Source organism: Odocoileus virginianus, chromosome 21, assembly GCF_023699985.2.
Source record: "Odocoileus virginianus isolate 20LAN1187 ecotype Illinois chromosome 21, Ovbor_1.2, whole genome shotgun sequence".
NCBI lineage: Eukaryota > Metazoa > Chordata > Mammalia > Artiodactyla > Cervidae > Odocoileus > Odocoileus virginianus.
In genome coordinates this window covers 5,703,900-5,722,245 of record NC_069694.1, presented here as the reverse complement: position 1 = coordinate 5,722,245, position 18,346 = coordinate 5,703,900, and the positions used below count along the sequence as shown (strand labels likewise).

The 18,346-nt window shown below is 43.1% G+C and overlaps 1 protein-coding gene across 1 annotated transcript in view; it reads left to right on the top strand.

Moving 5' to 3' along the window:
* Positions 1-18,346, top strand: part of LIMCH1 (LIM and calponin homology domains 1) — a 349,754-nt gene that overhangs the window by 276,982 nt on the left and 54,426 nt on the right. The window contains 8 exon segments of the mRNA XM_070451961.1: positions 2,877-3,179; positions 5,894-6,136; positions 6,656-6,988; positions 9,232-9,347; positions 9,430-9,541; positions 9,983-10,159; positions 10,161-10,241; positions 14,765-14,800. Of these exon segments, the coding sequence (XP_070308062.1) occupies positions 2,877-3,179; positions 5,894-6,136; positions 6,656-6,988; positions 9,232-9,347; positions 9,430-9,541; positions 9,983-10,159; positions 10,161-10,241; positions 14,765-14,800 (1,401 nt within the window).

Here is an 18,346-nt window from a genome sequence, read left to right as displayed (position 1 = left end):
CATATGTTTTATCCCATAAAATTCTGCTTGAGTTGGGAGAGATTGAAGCCCAGGACTCTGGTCAGAAAACAGAAGGACTGTTGCTTTTGGACTTGAGAGCTTCAAGCTCAGGGTCTGCTCCGGTTGAGATGAGATAATGAATTAGAAAGGACTTTGTAAGCTGTAAAGTGCTGTGCAAGCCCTGTCAGGTATGGTTAGCCAGCCTCCTATTGTCAGTCCTGGCTGAGCATTACCATCTGCAACTAGCAGTGCCAGCCACACCATTCCGAGCACAACTCGCAGGGCCCCTTTATTTAGTGACCAAAATGCTTCTCTGTCTCCTATTTCCATAGTAACGATAATGCCTTATTTTTTACACGATGCTCCACTTTCAAAACTTGCAGGAGATATCTTGTGTTTAATGAATAGTAGAGTGGTTAAGAAGAGGACCTGTGGAGCCAAACGGCCTGGGTTTGACTTGTAACTTAAGCAATGGCACTTTGACCTTGGGCAAATTTATTCTCGTAATCTCAGTTTCCCCTCTATAAAATGGGGATGCTAACCCCACTGCCACTGCAAGGCTAGTATTAGAGTTAAATGAATTAACACTAGAAGGAATTCTAGCCCATGGCAGGTGCTCCATAATAATGAACCACCCTCTTTATCATCATCACTGTGCTGTTTAAATAATGAGTTTTCGAAGAGATTGATTCAGTGGCCTCTCATTTCCCACTGACCATTCTTTATGGCCACAGTCAGCCAATGCCAGTTGGTTCTTGCCAGACTTGTTGGCTAGGGAGGCAGGGAAGAGAGTGTAACGCAGTCCAAGAGGGGCCAGGCAGGCCGTGAAGAGCAGGGCTGCTCAAAGGACAGTGTTTCATATATTAAGAAATGAATTTAATTTGCACAACATGGATGGACCTAGAGATTGTCCTATTAAGTGAAGCAAGTCATACAGAGGAAGAGAAATATGTGATATCATATGATATCATGTATATGTGGAATCTAAAAAATGATACAAATGAACTCACTTACAAAACAGAAATTGACTCACAGACATAGAAAACAAACGTGTAGTTACCAAATGAAAAAGAGAGGGAAGAATAGATTAGGAGTTTGGGATTAATAGATACACATCACTATATACAAAATAGACAACAAGGACCTGTATAGCACAGGGAACAATACTCAATATAGTAATTTTAATGGAAAAGAAGCTTAAAAAATATATATTAATATATAGAGCATTTATATATTAATATATATATATACAATATGTATACATAACTGCATCTCTTTGTTGTACACCTAAAACTAACACAACATTGTAAATCAACTATATTTCAATTGAAAAAATTTAAAAGAAATAAATTTATTCAAGAAGCATCACCCATCACCTCTAAATTCCATGATTTAAAATTTTATTGAGAACAGTGGTCAGCAGGGAGAAAGAGTTTTCTGGGCATGATGAGAGATGCCCAGATTTTGATTTTGACTTTCCAGAAGTCAGGTGGAATGAGGGCCTACTGTCACCTAAAGCTGATGGCCTCCTCTGGACAGTGGGCCAGGTCAACCAGTGTAGACAGTATCTCCTTGCTCTTAGCCAACCTAATTCCTCCTGTCTTCATTTTTGAGTTGACCTGTCCCATGAGCATGAAAAATTTACTCTTAATCCTCTCTCAGAATTGGATACAAAGTAGTTGAACTTCCTTTGGAAATCAAGATGTTTTATTTACTTATCATCTCTATGAACTGAAAAGATAATAAATCATTTTTTAAGTTTTAATATTTTATTCTGATTTAGAAGCTAGGCTGATCTTATGAGTAGGGGGAGGAGTTTGTCTGAATATCAGAAAGGCACCATCAACTGTATTCTCACCCTGCCTGCCCCCGACAAAAGCAAAAAGCATAAAAAGTCCTAATAGTCCACCATTAAACTGCATTTCTCCAAGAACTTAAAGTTTGGGGCCTTCAGGATTTCTTTGGAAATGAAAATAGTCCTAAGTAAACATCTTGACAGAATGCCTTAACACAATTTACTTGACAATTTACTATGACAAAGAAGAAGAGCTGAAAGGTGGAGAATAGTGGGGGTAAAAGCCTGAAGAAAGGATTGCGGGTGGGAAGGAGCAGGGCGAGATAAGCTTTTGTGCCTGAGTCCATTCTATAAATGGTCATAGACTATCCCAGATGCTTCAGGTTAGCTCAGCTTTGCAGGAAGATTATCCTTACACTTTGCAGTCTGGTACACGTCCTGGCTGTGCCGTCACATAGCTGCACTCAGTAGCGTTCCCCCAGGTTAGTTTCTTGGTGGCTCACATTTTTGCCCTGACAGCCAAAATAAATTGAGTACCTATTGGGTGCATTACTAATGTGCTAAAGAAAAAAGTAACAGAAAAAAATGCTTCTTGGGATTTCCCTGGTGGTCCAGTGGTTAAACTGTGTGCTTCCAATGCAGGGGGTGTACCCCTGGTCAGGGAACTAAGATCTCACATGCTGTGCAGTGCAGCCAAAAAAAAGAGAAAGAAAACCAACAACAGCAACCAAAAAAACCACAAAGTCATAAAAATATTTTTTAGATGCTTCTTATTTTTCCCAGTTTCATCAAAGAATTTGGATTGTCACTTTCAGAGCCATTTAGGACCCTGTCTTTCTCATGCTAATGGAGCGCTGCAAGTTAAGTGAATGTTAGTGCTGCTGGTAACTGGCTAAATTCTGGCTTTTGAAACCCACCCTAACTCTGCAACGCTGGATTAAAGTAGTAAACAGATGTCATCTGGACTAACGATATCGAGAAGACCTTTCACTAACAAGACAGTTGTCTGCCTGCCAGTGGGGATTTAAAAACTGCTTTGGTCTGATCACATGTGGAGTTCCATTTAATTTTGCTCTGTCAGTCAAAAGCAATTAAATGATGAGAAAGAAGCTGTTCGCAATATTATCCTTCGTAAAGAAAACCCTTTCCTGGTCCACCAACACGGCAGAGATTCAGAATCAGAAGATGAAGTTGCATGTCGACTGCCTGATCTTGAGAAAGATGACTTTGCTGCTAGGAGAGCAAGGATGAACCAGACAAAGCCAATGGTGCCTTTGAACCAACTCCTCTACGGACCTTACCGGAAAAAAGAGGCAGAGAAATCAGATGGCAGCAAACAGCACTCAAAGGGAATCTCAGAAAAGAAAACTCTAGAACGTCAAAGGTGTGCACTCTGCGTGCGTGTGTGTGTGAAAGAGAGAGAGAATATAATTAGGTGAAGGTGATTTGAATTATAGCCCCTACCCCGGCTCCCATTCCTCTATTTCCTGCCTTGATTACATGTAATCAGTAATGGGGGTTCATTCTGAAGTGGAATTCCAGATAGCTAATCTGTTCTAAGTTCACATGGCAGGGAGTAGAAGGACCAGGTCCAAAACAGGGCTGAATTCACCAAATAAACTTGGGGCCCAAGGGCGCTGGTGTCAGACTGGCCTTCTGTGACATGGGGCAGGGACGGCCACCTCTCCAGGCTGCCCCAGTCCATCCACAGCAATCGGAAATCACAGTTATTCCTCAGCTATGAACCCTTCTTGGAGAAGGAAATGGCAGCCCACTCCAGTACTCTTGCCTAGAAAATCCCATGGATGGAGAAGCCTGGTGCAGGCTACTGTCCATGGGGTTGCAAAGAGTTGGACACAACTGAGCGACTTCACTTGCCTTTTTTTCTTTATGAACCCTTCTATCTTATTAGTGCCTTTCAGATATTGGAAGGGGAAAAAATGAGGCTTGCTGTTTCTTCCCTCACAGCAGCGTGATCACCTAGACATCTGATGATGGAGACTTCTCATTAAAAAAAAAAGTCCTCAGATACGTAGCACACAGCTATTCATTCTGTCATGGAAATTATTTTTAAATTATTTTGTTTAATAAAATAAGTATTTTATTCCTTGTCCCAGCTTTTCTTCCATCTTCTTAATTAAGGAAAGGAAAATTTAATGAAATGGATTTGACCAGTGATTTTTATCCCAAGAGGGATACAAAATCAGTCAAGTCTTCAGCCTGCTAAATTTTCACGTGCAGAGTTCATCATTCTTTTCCTTTATATCAAAATCAAAGCTCACATCTTTATTATTTAATTGCCATATTTCTGCCTATCACTTCAGAGGTTTATAATCTGTTGAACGAAGAATATGAATATCTCAACTATATTTTACACAATTAAAGTGGTTCTTTGGGCAGAGTCATTGAGATCAGTGGAGTAGTTCATGTTTTCCTTTGTATTTTAGTTTTTTATTTAGGAAGCACCAGATACAAAGCACATGGAAGATCTCTGGACATAAACAGGGATCAGAGCATAGAAGACCTGGCACAGTTTTTATAGGACACATTCTAGCTTCAGGAGGCTCTTGGATTTTGCAGTTCTTTCTGGCATGCCTTGTAACACACCATTCTCAGAGGGCCTTGTGGAAGGGATCAGTTGCTGCCGGTGAAACAAAAACTTCTGGATAACCGGGTAGCATCAAGACATGTTGATGGGGATCAGCAATTTGAGTTAGGAAAGGGAGTAGCTTTTGTACCTCCTTTCTTCCTTTCCCCTGCATGCAATTTTAATTCCTGATATTTCCAGCCCCATTTGTCTGTCGTCACCTGAGTCTGTTTACGGGGACACAGCCCATGATCTCTCTAAAGAGCTTCAAAGAACTGTTGGAAAAAAAAAGAGAGCCCCCTGGCGGCTTTTTGCTCTGCCCTTCCTTCCCCTTCCCCAAACTGAAAGTGAATAGAAAATTCTGTAGTCTTTCTATGTCCATAGACTGTGTAAATACACCAACTCATGTAGGTGATTTAGCTTGGAAAAAATGAATAGCCCTATTTATGTCAATTTCTAAAAACTTCTATCTTAGGAAACATATTTTAGTTAGAAACTGACTTTTAATGTGATGGAATGTTTATGCACATAGATGCCACAGTTTTTAGTTTAAATGATAATATTGTCAACATTAGCCATTTAATATTCACTTCTTGGGGGAACAATTGAAAATATCAGGCCACTTCCCTCATGGTCCAGTGGTTAAGAATCTACCTTCCAATACAGGGGACGCAGGTTCGATCCCTGATCGGGGAATTAAGATCCCACATACCTTGCCCTGCGGCCAAAAAAGTTAAAAAAAAAATAAAATAAAATTTGCCAGAGAGCTTAAAGAAATAGCTGATTAAAACATCTCTGTATATAAAAAAGAAAGGTATCAGATTTATCATTAATAAAGGTGAACAGCTGACATAAGGGTATTGCCCCTGTGGATACAAGTAGAGAGGATACCCTCTCTGCTCGTCAAGTGTACATTAACCGGGCCTTATGGATGCTTTTAGAAGTCAGAGACTGAGTTTGAACATTGAACCTTTCTGTTCAGCGTTGACCTAATCATACTTTCTGGCATACCTACAAAGGTTTATGGTGGAGATGTCTAATATGTGAGCAATGTCCCAGCTATCTCCGCGCTAATCCTAGAATTTGGATCATGCAGAGCTTGTTACTAACATTTTACTGCTGCAGTAAAAGACATTCCAAGGGGGCTCAGGGATTCAATCAGAAAACTTGAATTCGTTATAGTAACTTGAATAGTGTGGGAATTGGGCATCATTACTGTCAAACTGAAATCTCATTCCCATCTCTAATATCCTTACGGCGAACTCTGGCTTCTCTTCTTAAACTAAACTAGACTGTTATCTGGTGGAAACGTCTGTCTCGTTACAGTGTCAGAAGGGTAGCATAGTAATCCAGGCTACAATTGATTCCATATTTTTGAGAGAGGAAAGGTGCTTCCATCATTCCGTTCTGTGTTCAGCCTCTGAATTTCTGTGCTTGACATTCTGTTTATCTGCTCCTCTTCCTGGAACCTGATTTTTCCGATGATGTGGGGGCCTGGACCAAATTAACAGAAACCAGGGCCAGACAGAAGAGGTGAAGTCAAGGGTGAGCTGTATTGTGCGGGCCCAGGAGAGTGAACCTGCGGAAGAGGGACTCAGGAAGGTGCCGGATCTTTACAAGGATGACCTGGCCCAGCGGAGAATTCAGGGCAGGCCTGGCCCTCACCGTGAGGCCCCACGCTTTATCACGGCTGCCAGGATAACAGAAGCCGACCTGGAGACGTGGGAGAGGCTGAAAGTGTCAGAACAGACGAGGTGTGTCATGGTTTCCCCTAACAGTGGCATCATTTAACTTTGAGCAAATCAAACACGTATCCTTCTATCACTCTTTACTTTCATGGCCATAAAAAAGAAATACCTCTCAAAAGACAGAACATATTTTGCATGAGTTAAAACTTGTTAATAACTAAAAATTACAAGCCACATGGACAAGAAACATCCTTTTCAATTCAGACTTATTGTGAATGCTTATTTCAATAGGCTTGTTTATTTGTAAGGAATGTAAACTTGACTTTTAAATCATTTTAATGACTTTATTGTACCTAAGATTTTCTTATGCTGTCATTTATGACCTTGGAAGTGGTATTTTAAAAGCTATAGAAGCACTCTTTACCCAGGCAAGGCAATGATCATTTCTTCATTTGATTGATTACTGCAAAAGCAAGTCTGCTTTAGCCATCCAAGTTTTTTCATACATCTACTATATTTTAAAAACTCTTCCTTGATCTGTACTCACCTTAGAAACCTTTGGAACTTATCTCCGGTTCTGACTAGGGATGGAGATGTGGAGCACGCGTGTGCCCCTGAGCCTTCATCAGAAATTAAAGCGGAAACTGCCATCCGGGACGACTTTGCCAGCCGCAAGGCAAGGGCCTATAAGAAAGCTTCCAGCAGCCCTAGGCAAAAGTTCGTGCACTTTGGACCAGTGACAGAGATAGATCAGCAGACGTGGAAGCGGCTCAGCATTGGCAGGGCGGGGCCCAGGGAGAACGCAGAGGAAGGCATCAGTCACACCCGCACGATTCACACATGCTCCGTGTCTGATGCCTCAGCGGCCACATCCAACTCAAAGGAGGACCGCATGCTTAATCCACAGAATGGCTGCAGGTATTTTCACCATTACATGTGCACGGAGGTCTGCATGGGAATCACTGCCGCTTTTAAAGAGTTCACTGCCGCACATTAAAGAAACTGCCAGAGATGACAAAGTTTTAACAGGCTCTTTTGCTGGTTAGCAGAGAAGGGAGGTTAGTACCCCAGGGGACAAACGTGTGTGAAGTTAAAAGACATCCATTTTGATTCTGTTGTCACCAGAATCACTGCCTGGGAATGCCAATAATTTTGGCAAATGACCCTTTTTCCCTTGGCCGTATTAAGCGCTATTTTATTCTTCAGCAACACTGAACAGACAAGATGGGATGTTTTAATGATATCCTTTGTGTTTTTCCTAAAAATATGTTGATAAAAATCTAGATTATCTATACACTCCCTCTTTCTTATCCCATAAGGGGGAAAAAAATAGTTATTAGTATCGTAAGTTCAGATTTCGGATATCTAAGCAGCCACACAATAAAGTAAACCTCTCCCCCCTCTACTTTTTAAAAACATATACCAGAACTCGAGTGGAAAGACTCTTTGGGGGGTTCCTATGAGTCAGGATTCCTTGGATGAATAACTGTTCAACTTTGTGAGGGATCAATTGGGAAAAGACCTTGTAGACCTGTCCCCAGTCCTCATTCTTACTGGAGGGCTTCCAGCTGTGAATTCCCAAGCCCTGTTTGGGGGACTTGTAAGGCACAGTTCCGGCGAGGCAGAAAAGGAAAGACGACCTCAACAGAAGTAGGTCACCTTTATTCAGGCAAGGAGGGGCGACAGTCGGCCTAACGACCAGGCTGAGCGCTGAGAGGGATCAGGGAGGCTTCATACTTATAGGGAGGTTTGTGGAAGCGATAAGGGAAACGTCAATCAGGTGGGATATTTTGAGTATTCTTTTGTTGAGATGACATATTTATTTGGGCAGAGGGTGATAAGTCTTCTGGGCAGGTGTAGGGGGTGGTAGGTTTCTGGACAGGGGGTGATAAGTCCCAGATAGATGCAACCGGCCTGGAGCATCAGGATGGAACTAAAGTTACGCTTTGTTTTCTCCGAAGTTGATGATTCAGCAAGGGGCCTTTGAGGCTGTTGTTCTCTTTTCTAGGCCCAAAAGACCCCTTCAGGATTTGGTTCTATCTATGGACCAGTCTTTCTTCCATTAAGCAGGTATAGGCTTAGACGGTAAAGAATCCGCCCTCAATGCAGGAGACCTGGATTCGATCCCTGTGTTGGGAAGATCCCCCGGAGGAGGGCATGGCAACCCACTCCAGTGTTCTTGCCTGGAGGATCCCCATGGACAGAGGAGCCTGACAGGCTACAGTCCATGAGGCCACAAAGAGTCAGACACGACTGAATGACTCAGCACAGCACAGGGCATTTATAAGAGTCTAGATTCTCTGTATGCTGGGTGAGCTAGGGGTAACTTAGAGATCAGAGTCCAGTCTGCACCCCACTGTCTCTGCATGGTCCAGCAAACATTTACTTACTAAACATCTGCTTTGCCATCTCCAAGTGAATTGCCTTCCTCCCATTTGAAGTCCCAAACCCCTATTCCCACATCCTCTTTTGTCTTTGGCTAAAGAGAGTATTTAAGGTGAGGGTTTTAGTAATTTTAGTAAGCATCTCAGTTTTCCTAGGTCTCTTCCATGTAGATATGTTATTAAAATTTGAGTTTCTGTTAGAAAAAAAAAAAAAAGATTATGGATTCTCCCAGGAACCTCCACTCCACCTGCGGGGCAGGAGCAAAGCAAAGCTCTTCATGGCAGGAGGGAATACTCGGGACAGCCTCCTCCATCCTTTGTCCTTGATATTCAAAGCACATGGTGGATCATCTGTGACATACAGAGGCGTTTCTTTGGTTTGATTTCTTTGTGGATGATCCCATAGAGGAGGCTGCAAATATAAATAACCTGGGTACACCAGAAGTCACTGCTGGAGTTTCAGAGGCTAGTGGGGATCAGGCATGGAGTGGGTGGGAGTAAGAAATTAGTAAGAAATGCACCCTTGAGTCCCTGACTACTAAGCGGTCACCACTCAGCTCCATGGGGAGCGTCAGGCCAGCCTTCTTTGACTTTCTCAGGGCCTTGCTAGGGTTCATATTCTATTATCCCGTTCTGAGGATGTCATCCTAACTAACCAGCTTCTGGAATAGCAACCAAACTTTCTCTTAACCTTTCCATCTCAAAGACTTCCACCGTCTCCTTTCCTAACTCTTTTTCCTCTTCTCTCTTGCTACCAATGCTACTTGTCACCAACAGAACAGTGACTTCTGACGTAGATGACTGTTGTAAAAGGGTCTCTCCGCTGGCTCCCGTGCCGGGGTCCCAGGAGGAGCCTCGCGTCAGTGCGGGCGAGGGCCTCAGGACAGAGGAAGGTGAGGAGGTGGAAGGCGACCGGCGGGGCCACGGCCTCTGGTGTGAATTCCTCCCCAGTAAAGCTGTCCTGTCTGGCTTTAGTTACACGCAAACAGCAGCCACAGGATGGCAAAGAAGAGACTGAAGGAGCTGCTCACAGAGACTCTGAGATGGCACCAACGGCCGAAAGACCCCAGGAGAGCGGCCAGCCGCTGTGAGCGCCCTGCCTGCGTTCCAGGGTGTGCTGCATCTGCTGTGTGCGGCTGCTGGCTCCCCCAAACTGCTTAAGCCAGAGTGTGACCCTGATGAGTGATGCAGCATGGAGCGGAGTCCCCGAAAGGAATGTGCCCATCCCGGGGTCAGAGCTCTGCTTTCAGCGCCCCCGGCTGGGTAGCGATTTTAGCCTTTGCACGTGGTTGGGTGCTGGCCGGATTTCATTCTCAGGAATCACGAGAACCGAAAAGGGAAACCCATTCCCGTGTAAGTATCAGTTGCATAAAGAAAGTCCCTGGTATTAATACTCAGTTTGCTATGCGAGCTGCTGCCTCCGTGAACATTGGCTTCTCCTGTCTTGAGTTAATGCCAAGTGAGTGATGCTACTGAAAACATCTTAAGCAGTAAGTGCCATTTGACTGGCTGGACTGACGTGCCCTAGCTGACATCCTCTGACCTCTGAATGGGAGGCTTCAGAGAGAGAAGAGAAATCAGAGAAGATGACAGCTCCTGTCTGGAGCCGCAGTGGACTGAAAGGCCAAAGAAAATGGTACGATTCACAGAAAGATGACATGATGACCTGGAGAACTGGCATGTCTCTTAGTCACATTGGATCCAGCAAACCAGTTCCTTCCAGTTCCATTTGCAAAGCAACGTATTTGGGAGGAATCTGCCAAGGGTCCACCAATAAAAGATAAGAGGTCAAAAGATTATCCCAAGCTGTTTTGACTTTGTTTCTCTAGTCTGAGCCTTGATCCATGCTTTGAATGTTATTAATGCTTTATGGTTTATCAATGCCACTTACCTGCTCTTGCTAGCAGAAACGAAATGATTAAATGATTGGCCCAGTCTACCAAGGTTTTTTTTTTTTCCTCTCTTGCATGTAAGCAGGTGTGGAAAGAAAAGTTGTGACTTGTCCTATTAGACATTCTTTCTGACTGCCATCTTGTGGGCAGCCTAAATGGGGAAAGTCTCATTTCTTCCTAGCACACACAGAGGTTATCGGGTAAAGGAGCAGAACTTCTTTCTGACCTACTTGATTCCATTCTGGTTCCAGGAGGGTCTTCCAGTCCAAAGAAGATATCTATTACTTATAAATTTAATTTAATTTAATTTTGACATTATCAAATAGTGATTTCTAGAGGTGGACTTTTCATTCCATTCTCTGACTTGATTTAAAATGAAGGTATGGATTATATATGGAAGAGGGCATGGCAGCCCACTCCAGTATTCTTGCCTGAATTCTTGAATCCCATGGACAGAGGAGTGGGGTGGGCTACAGTCCATGGGGTCGCAAAGAGTCGGACATGGCTAAAGTGACTTAGCACGCATGCTGGGGATATATAGAAAAGATAATCAACAAGAACCTACAGTGTAGTACAGGGAACTCTACTCAATATTCTGTAATAATATGGGAAAAGTGAAAAAATGGATAATATGTATGTGCATAACTGAATCTCTGCAAGACACCTGAAACTAACATTATATATTATAAATCAGCTCTACTCTTAATATAAAATACAAATAAAAAAATAAAACGAAAATAGGTAAATAGTAATCCTGAGATTCATGGTCTACTTTAAAATCCTGTATGTTGAAGCGTCTGCTGTTATTTCGAAGGAGTGACAGACTTGTGAAAAGTGTGGTCTGCCAGATCATGTAGAGCAGAGGAGCAAGAAGTGTGTAGCGTAAGTGAAGCTCCACCGTCAAACAGGAAGTGATAGAATTCTGCTTCACTTTGGCAGGAGTGAGACAGAAGGTAGGGTGGAGAGCAGAGAGAATCTTAGTAATCTCCAAATTTCAAGTAAATAGCCAAGCTATCGTCACCACCTGGATTTAACATGCCTCTTACAGCCTTCTAAATCGTAATGCTTCTCGCAGAGCCTTCCCGTGGCTCTAGCTGCCGGCAGCAGGGGTGGGAGCTGTGCCCGCCCTTTCCACGTGCTTCTGCTCGCTCAGCCCACCTTCTCCTGGGAATTCACAGGTAGGTGGGATGCCCGTTGGCTCCGGTTCACAACTGGGATGCCTGCAGTAGAGAAGTTACACCTGGGTCCCCGCTGGGGAGGGCCGGTGGGTGACGAGGGACGGCCTGGCCCAGCGCACTCGCTCAGGCCCCAGATGCCCTGGCGTGGTGACGGGCGCCGCCTCGGCAGGCTGGTGGGAAGCAGTTAGCAAGAGAGGAGGGGAGGAGGTGAGGCCTGGAGGCTGCCTGCTGGACACATCCTAGGCAGCCCCTTTCCACCCCACACTACCTTGGAGAGGGAGACGCTTCCTCTGTGTTCTGCGGGAAGGAACCAGGTTGTGTGGCAGAAGCCAGAACAGCATGGTAAAGCAGTTATCCTCCAAGTTAAAGAGAAAAAGAAAAGAAAGAAACCAAGGCCCAGGCCCAGACAGCCGGCAGTCACAGATCCGAGATCAAACCCTGCTCTGTCCGAAGAGGGAGCCGCCCTCCCAGGCCCAGGCCAGCGCATCGCCTACCAAGTCACCGGAGGGGATGGGGGATCTGACGGCTTCCCTTCCACTTGTCCTCTGTCCCTCTGGACGGGATGGCTGGTTAGAGCATGAGGAGATAGAGTCAGAGAAGCTCCGTGCCAAAACCGTGTGAGGGGCAGGCACACACCTTGGGAACTCATGGCTCCTTCCAACAAGTGTTTACTGAGGAATTGCTGTGTGTGAAACACTGTGCTGGGTGGTGGGGGTAGTCTGAAATGACCGGTAAACTCACGTTTCCTTCTCACTTCAAACGAAGTTTGTGCTAGTTCACAGCATCGCTGAGCATTGATCCTGAAGTGCTTTATTTGTGCTGAAAACTACACAATGCAATCAATAGGTAAAGAGGGTATTCTTTTTATCTTTCTAAATACCCCTACCCTCACAATGAAACTTCATTAATTGCTTGTTTTTGGTAGGATGCTTATACCAACTGTGATTTGTCTGGCCAGTGTTGTAGGTAATAGTCTGTTGACTTACCTGCTTTGCATTTTTAAAAAAATCTCTTTATTAGTGATTTTTTAAAACTCATCTTTTCTTTTCTATCTTTCATAGAACAACTGAGAAAATCATCTGAAGCCCAAGCTCTTAATTATCTTCTCCATAACAGCAAAGGCAATTCTGATGAAATTGGTCCCTTCTTAAAGCTAATAAATTAGTCTGAAAGGAAATGTCTTAAAGCCACAAGTATATAGTAAACAGATAAATGAAGGGTATCTTCAGAGACTGCACTGTTCTTTTCAATTTCCTGAGTATCCAATGAGGATTTAGTAAATACTTACGGGGGGCCTGGTCTGGTCACTCTTCAGGCAACCCCCAAAGAAAAATCCCTACTCTCATGGACCTTGCAATGCAATGTTAATCAACATTTGTTGGCAGAGGTCTCCATGAAATGCTGCTGAGTATTTTGTGTAGAAGCAATTTAAATTCTAATGTATCCTGCATGCAACAACATAGCTGAACCTCATAAATGAAATGTGCTAATAAGGAAGCCAGACTCAGAAGAGTACATACTATATGATTCTCTTCACACAGCACAAAGCTCAATGCTGATTTGTGGTTTGTGAAGATTCATCAAGGTGTGTGTGTGTGGTCTGTGCACTTTCTGTATGTATAGTTTACTTCAGTAAAACATTACTTAAAATATTCAAATCAACACAAAAACACCAACTATCGATTGATCATTTCTAGATTAACCATCCATTAGGAATAACTTCTCTGCTTACTTCCATAGATAATTTAGAAAACAGTATATTCAAATGCTTATTCCAGTAGGCCTACTAGTGAACTGGGAAACATTTATCCAGGCTTCAGAATTAACACTGTTCATGTACTCTTTCTTGATGTGAAGGAATTCATCTGTCTCCATGTGGAGATGGTTTTGGAAAACTGAATATATTAAGTCAAACTTTAGCACCTTCTAAAACTATCCCCCAGAGAAACAGAAAATGGGTCTTACTTCCAGAAGAAAAACATCCACAAACGCTTTCCTCTTCTTGCTTTTGGCCATTTCAACTGAAACTCTTGTTAGTCTTTCACTGGTGTGGTTGCCTTCACTGTGCGTGAAAATAGTTATTAATGAAGTCATACTGTTACAGGGTAATAAAGGCATCAGAGAGAAGGGTGTCTGTGTGTGTACACCAATGTGTTTGGGGTTTTTTCTCTAAGATCATAGGAAGAGATCTTTAGAAATTATTCCCTTCCCCCTACATTGTTATGAAACTGAACATAGGATCAGGTAGTTTTTGCTGAAAACCCCCAAATTTAATTTTTTGGACTGAAAGCCTGGCATTTTTTTCTTTGCTCAAATAAGTCTTTGTCCACCATCGGAATGCATGAATAAATTGCCTTTCAAGGCATAGGTAAGAACTTCCTCTTAAAATTCCCCTTTCCAGAAATAGTCACTTGTGGGAGCTCCTTTTTTTAAATGCACTTAAATATGCCCTTGTAATATTCTAGTATTTCTTCTAATTTCACCTTTTTCTTTGTTTTATCAGATACATTAAAACTTAAAATGCCCATAAAAAGAAGGTGCAACTTTGTAGCTCTAAATAATCAGAAGAATATAAAAGATGGTTAAAAAAAAAACTTTGCTTTTTCAAGTTATGGAATATCATCCACCTCTGGTTTTGATTAAGGCTGCCAGTTTTCTAGGAATTGTGGTTTTTGTCAAATGCATGCGGAAGGCACTGATTGGGGTTCTGGTTGGAGTTCTGGTTTGCTTTCAGAAAACTTCAGAAACACTCTTTGATGTTATTTGTGCAAATGCATTAACACATCAGGGAAAGGGTCAGTAAGCGTGTGCTTCTATGCTGGGTGTCCATTACAGCCCATTACTCTACACAGAAAGGCAAAAACCAGTTCAACCATTTGTGAGTGACCATAATACACATTTGGTTTTTTCAAAGCTGTCTTCTCTAAACATTGTGGGTTGCACCTAAGCCTTTTTGTGTTTATATTGAATGATTTCTTTCTTTGTGGGTAACATGGAGAGGTATTTTTATTTCCCCTTTGGGTTTTCCTACAAATTTCGCATTCTTCAGAAATGTCAACTTTGCTTTCATTTTTAGCCGTTAGTGAATATTGCTAATTGTATAATGACACTTCTCTTCCAGTATGATCAGCAAAAAAGGTTTGGCACGTATACCTTTCACTTGTAGTTTTTATTTCCAGCTTGGTTACAGTGTTAACCTTCTGTCTTGCCAATCCTCTAATTTTGGATTTGGTCTTATAGATACGGACCGAGAACTCCTGTGTCTGACGACGCAGAGTAAGTTGTTTTGTATTCATAGGAATACATTAATTATAGCCTAAACTGCATGCTTCCAGTGCTCACCACTAACTGAAACGCAGTTGATGTAACAGTGGACTGAAGAGCTAACTGACTCTTCTCTGCAGCCTCAGAGAAGCCCTTGAAATTGGAATGCAAAACATATGTTCGGTGCAGGAGAGATGAATGAAAAAGCCACTTAAGCATGATTCTAATACGCAGCTGCTGCTTAAAACTTAACATTTGCTTTTCATAGATGGGGCATGTGAAAGTTGTTCTTGTTAGGGTTTGGAAGTTGGAACCTCTTCTGAACCATGGAATTGTTAAAAGGCTCTTCTGTGCTTTGCATTGAATCCTTGATATGTGAAGGCTTAGCCGTGCAGCAGTCATTCTCAAAGGCACATTTTTTTTTAAGCTAAGAAAATAAATTCTAAACCACTAATGATAGATTCAGAAGCCCAAGTTCCTCCCAGGTTGGAGTTATATAAACGGTGGGATGCTGAGCCCAAAACACTGGGGTTTCGTTCATGTTCTGTGGCCCAGCCAGGGGTCAAGATGTACAACATGACTTGGGTTGCCTCTCCTTGGTTTCCGCTCCACCCAGAGATGCATTGCCCATCCCCAACCTCACATCCAAATTTGAGAAGAATCTACTCTCTCCCATCTGTGACCACATGGACTCCATTTCAAAAACAGATTCCCCATAGGCAGAGCATTCTGAAACTGATAGACAAGACAGTTTTCTTTGCAGAAGGCTAGCTTGCTCAGATTTAAGAAACATGGCCAGTATCTCACTGCAACACTAGTGGCCCACTAAGCCTGATGTCTGTCCTCTGGGAAAGGTGTTTTGTGGCCTTGTGGGAGTCCAAGCCATTCTAAGAATGAACCCCAACATTTCCCCTGCCTGTCTTCCTGGCCTGAGCCATAGTTTCGAGTCAGCGAGTGAGCAATCTGAGTAACAGTGTAGAACAAATATCATTTCCACCAGTAACGGCAATCAGGCCACACGTCGACTGTATTTGAATTGTGCTTTTTTTCCATGTTTGTGTTCAAGATGTCAGCTTAGTCTGCACTTTTAGCTCTAAGCTGTCTGACTCGAGTGCCAAGGAGATCAGTTTCCGATGTGTGATGTATGATTGCTTTGTGGCCTGACACACGGAGCATTCATGTCTCAGAACTAAATTCAGCCGGAGCTTGACTGACTGCATGGAGTTAAGTAGTCTATAAAACTGAGCCCTGGTTATTGCTTTTAAAATCTACAGTGGCAGTATTTAACATTCACTGAAAGGAGGATTATATAAGATTGATAGGCAAAACACTACTTTGATTTGGTTAGCAAAAACATTTTGATAGAATGGATTTACTCTTCATCATTGCAAAGCTGCTGTGCAATTTGCCTAATACAGATCTCTCAAAAACCCTGAAAGCTGAAAGAAAAGGAGCTACATTAAAGAGCTTTTGAATGCTGCCTGTACCTAAATATGAAACCTCACCCACAGGAAAAGTAAATGATTTTTTAAACCAAGTGGGGGTGCCGGCTCTTCTAAATTTACCAAAAAAAAAAAAAAAAAAAAAAGCAGCTTGTGATCCAGGAAGAGGATAAGGAGCTTCTTTTCCAGGGGTCTTATCTAGGAACATCTAAAGGGCTGAATTTCTTTCTTGGAATAGACATAATTTATATGAAATCAAGTGGGTAATAAAAAAAAATTTATGTCAGGAGTTTTTTTTTTAATAGAAATTTATAATATGTTTCATTGCCCCCCCCCCACTATCTCCCGTTTTCAGAATCTTTACAGACAACTGTTGGCATAGGCTCTATTTATTCATAATTAACACATTCTTAAAATGCAGCCCAATCAAAAAAAGATGTGCCCTTTAAGGAGAATGCGGGTCAGGGGCAGACCTACCACACAGGCAAACAGAAATTTCCGCCTCCTGGCAAGCCAAGAATGTTTCCATGGATTTAGTTTCACCTTCTTGCCCTTCTCTTCACTTCCACATACCTCCTCTCCCAAAGGTCCCCACCATGGAGCCTGGAAACTGAGAGCCAGAGGCCATTTTGCTCCTAATTCCCTTACCTTAGGCTTGGTCCAGAAACCATTTCCAGGCTCCCTTGGAGGTCCTTTAATCCTGGCCCTGAGAAATGCCAACCCACTGCAGGGAGAGGCTCCTGGGCTCTGAGGCCAGGGGCCCTGCTCCCCACAGCCCAAGAGCACGGCCTGTTGTGCTGAGAAGCACAGGTTTGGTGCAAGTCCTGTTAATGTGGAGCCGAGACCTCTCCAGGGTCCCCGATGCGCTATGCTCTACTAAGTCGCTTCAGTCGTGTCTGACTCTCTGCGACCCCATGGACTGCAGCCCGCCAGGCTCCTCTGTCCATGGGATTCTCCAGGCAAGAATACTGGAGTGGGTTGCCATGCCCTCCTCCAGGGAATCTTACCCACCCAGGGATTGAACCCACATCTCTTATGTCTCCTGCATTGGCGGGCAGGTTCTTCACCACTAGCGCCACCAGGGTCCCCCACCCCATCCCTCAACATGCACTTCTTCATTTTGGAGGCTGAGTCCAATCTCTGAATGAGGGAACGTTTTCTGAATGGTGACTCAGCTCATTTTCTATTATCAGTCCTTAGCTTGCTTCCTTTTTTGAAATGGCTTAAAGGTATTGCTCATAGTTTTATTATTTCTCTTTTGCTGGTGTTGCTTTTAAAAGAAAAAAAAAAATTCTCTAACCAAAAAAAAAAAAAAGTACTTCCTGGTATGAGAAGGCAGACAAGTGTTTCTCTTTTTATTTCATTAACCAGCTTTTGGCCACATTTGGGGATAGGACCTTAGGACAGAAGAGGGCCATTCCAAAGGCCTTGCTCCCCCCCCTCCACACCAATCAAGTGTCATAAGCAGTTCTCAAATCTTGGAGAAGCCTGCCATTTTCTTACTGGGGTCCCAGAAGAAGACTTTGCCCTATGGCCATCAGTGTGACCTAAATCAAAATTCTGCCCTTTAAAAATTACAGATGGCAAAGTTGAAGGAAAGGACCTCCTTTCTCTTCCATAATCTGCCAGCTATTTAGTAGATTACAATAGAGTCCCAGCTGAGAGGAGTTTATGTCCTCTAAGAGCTTCACAAAGCCTATAAATTGCCTTGAAAGAGAAACAGGCTGAATTTGATACATGTACAGTTAAGTTTTGGGGTTTTCTTTTTTAACTCTGAAAAGGAAGATGGGATGAATTCGGGTCCCTTTCTGGAATGGTTGTTTGAGGGCATTATGATCCATGAAGTTTAAAAACCATCGATTAGACTTTTTTACTTAACTCTGCAAATTCCTAAATTTCCCGTTCACCACATGAATAAGCAGCATAAAGTAGGTGACAAATCGCAGTCGACAGTTTACGTCCCAGGAAGGCAGTTTCCACAAGCGGCACTGTGGCCTGAGTGTGTGGACAGCTCCAGGCAGCAGTCTGCCACATCCATGCAGATAGAAGCCCTGGATCAAAGAAGTCCTACGCAGCCGGATTATGAGAACCAGAGCAGAGTACCGTCTGCAGTTTT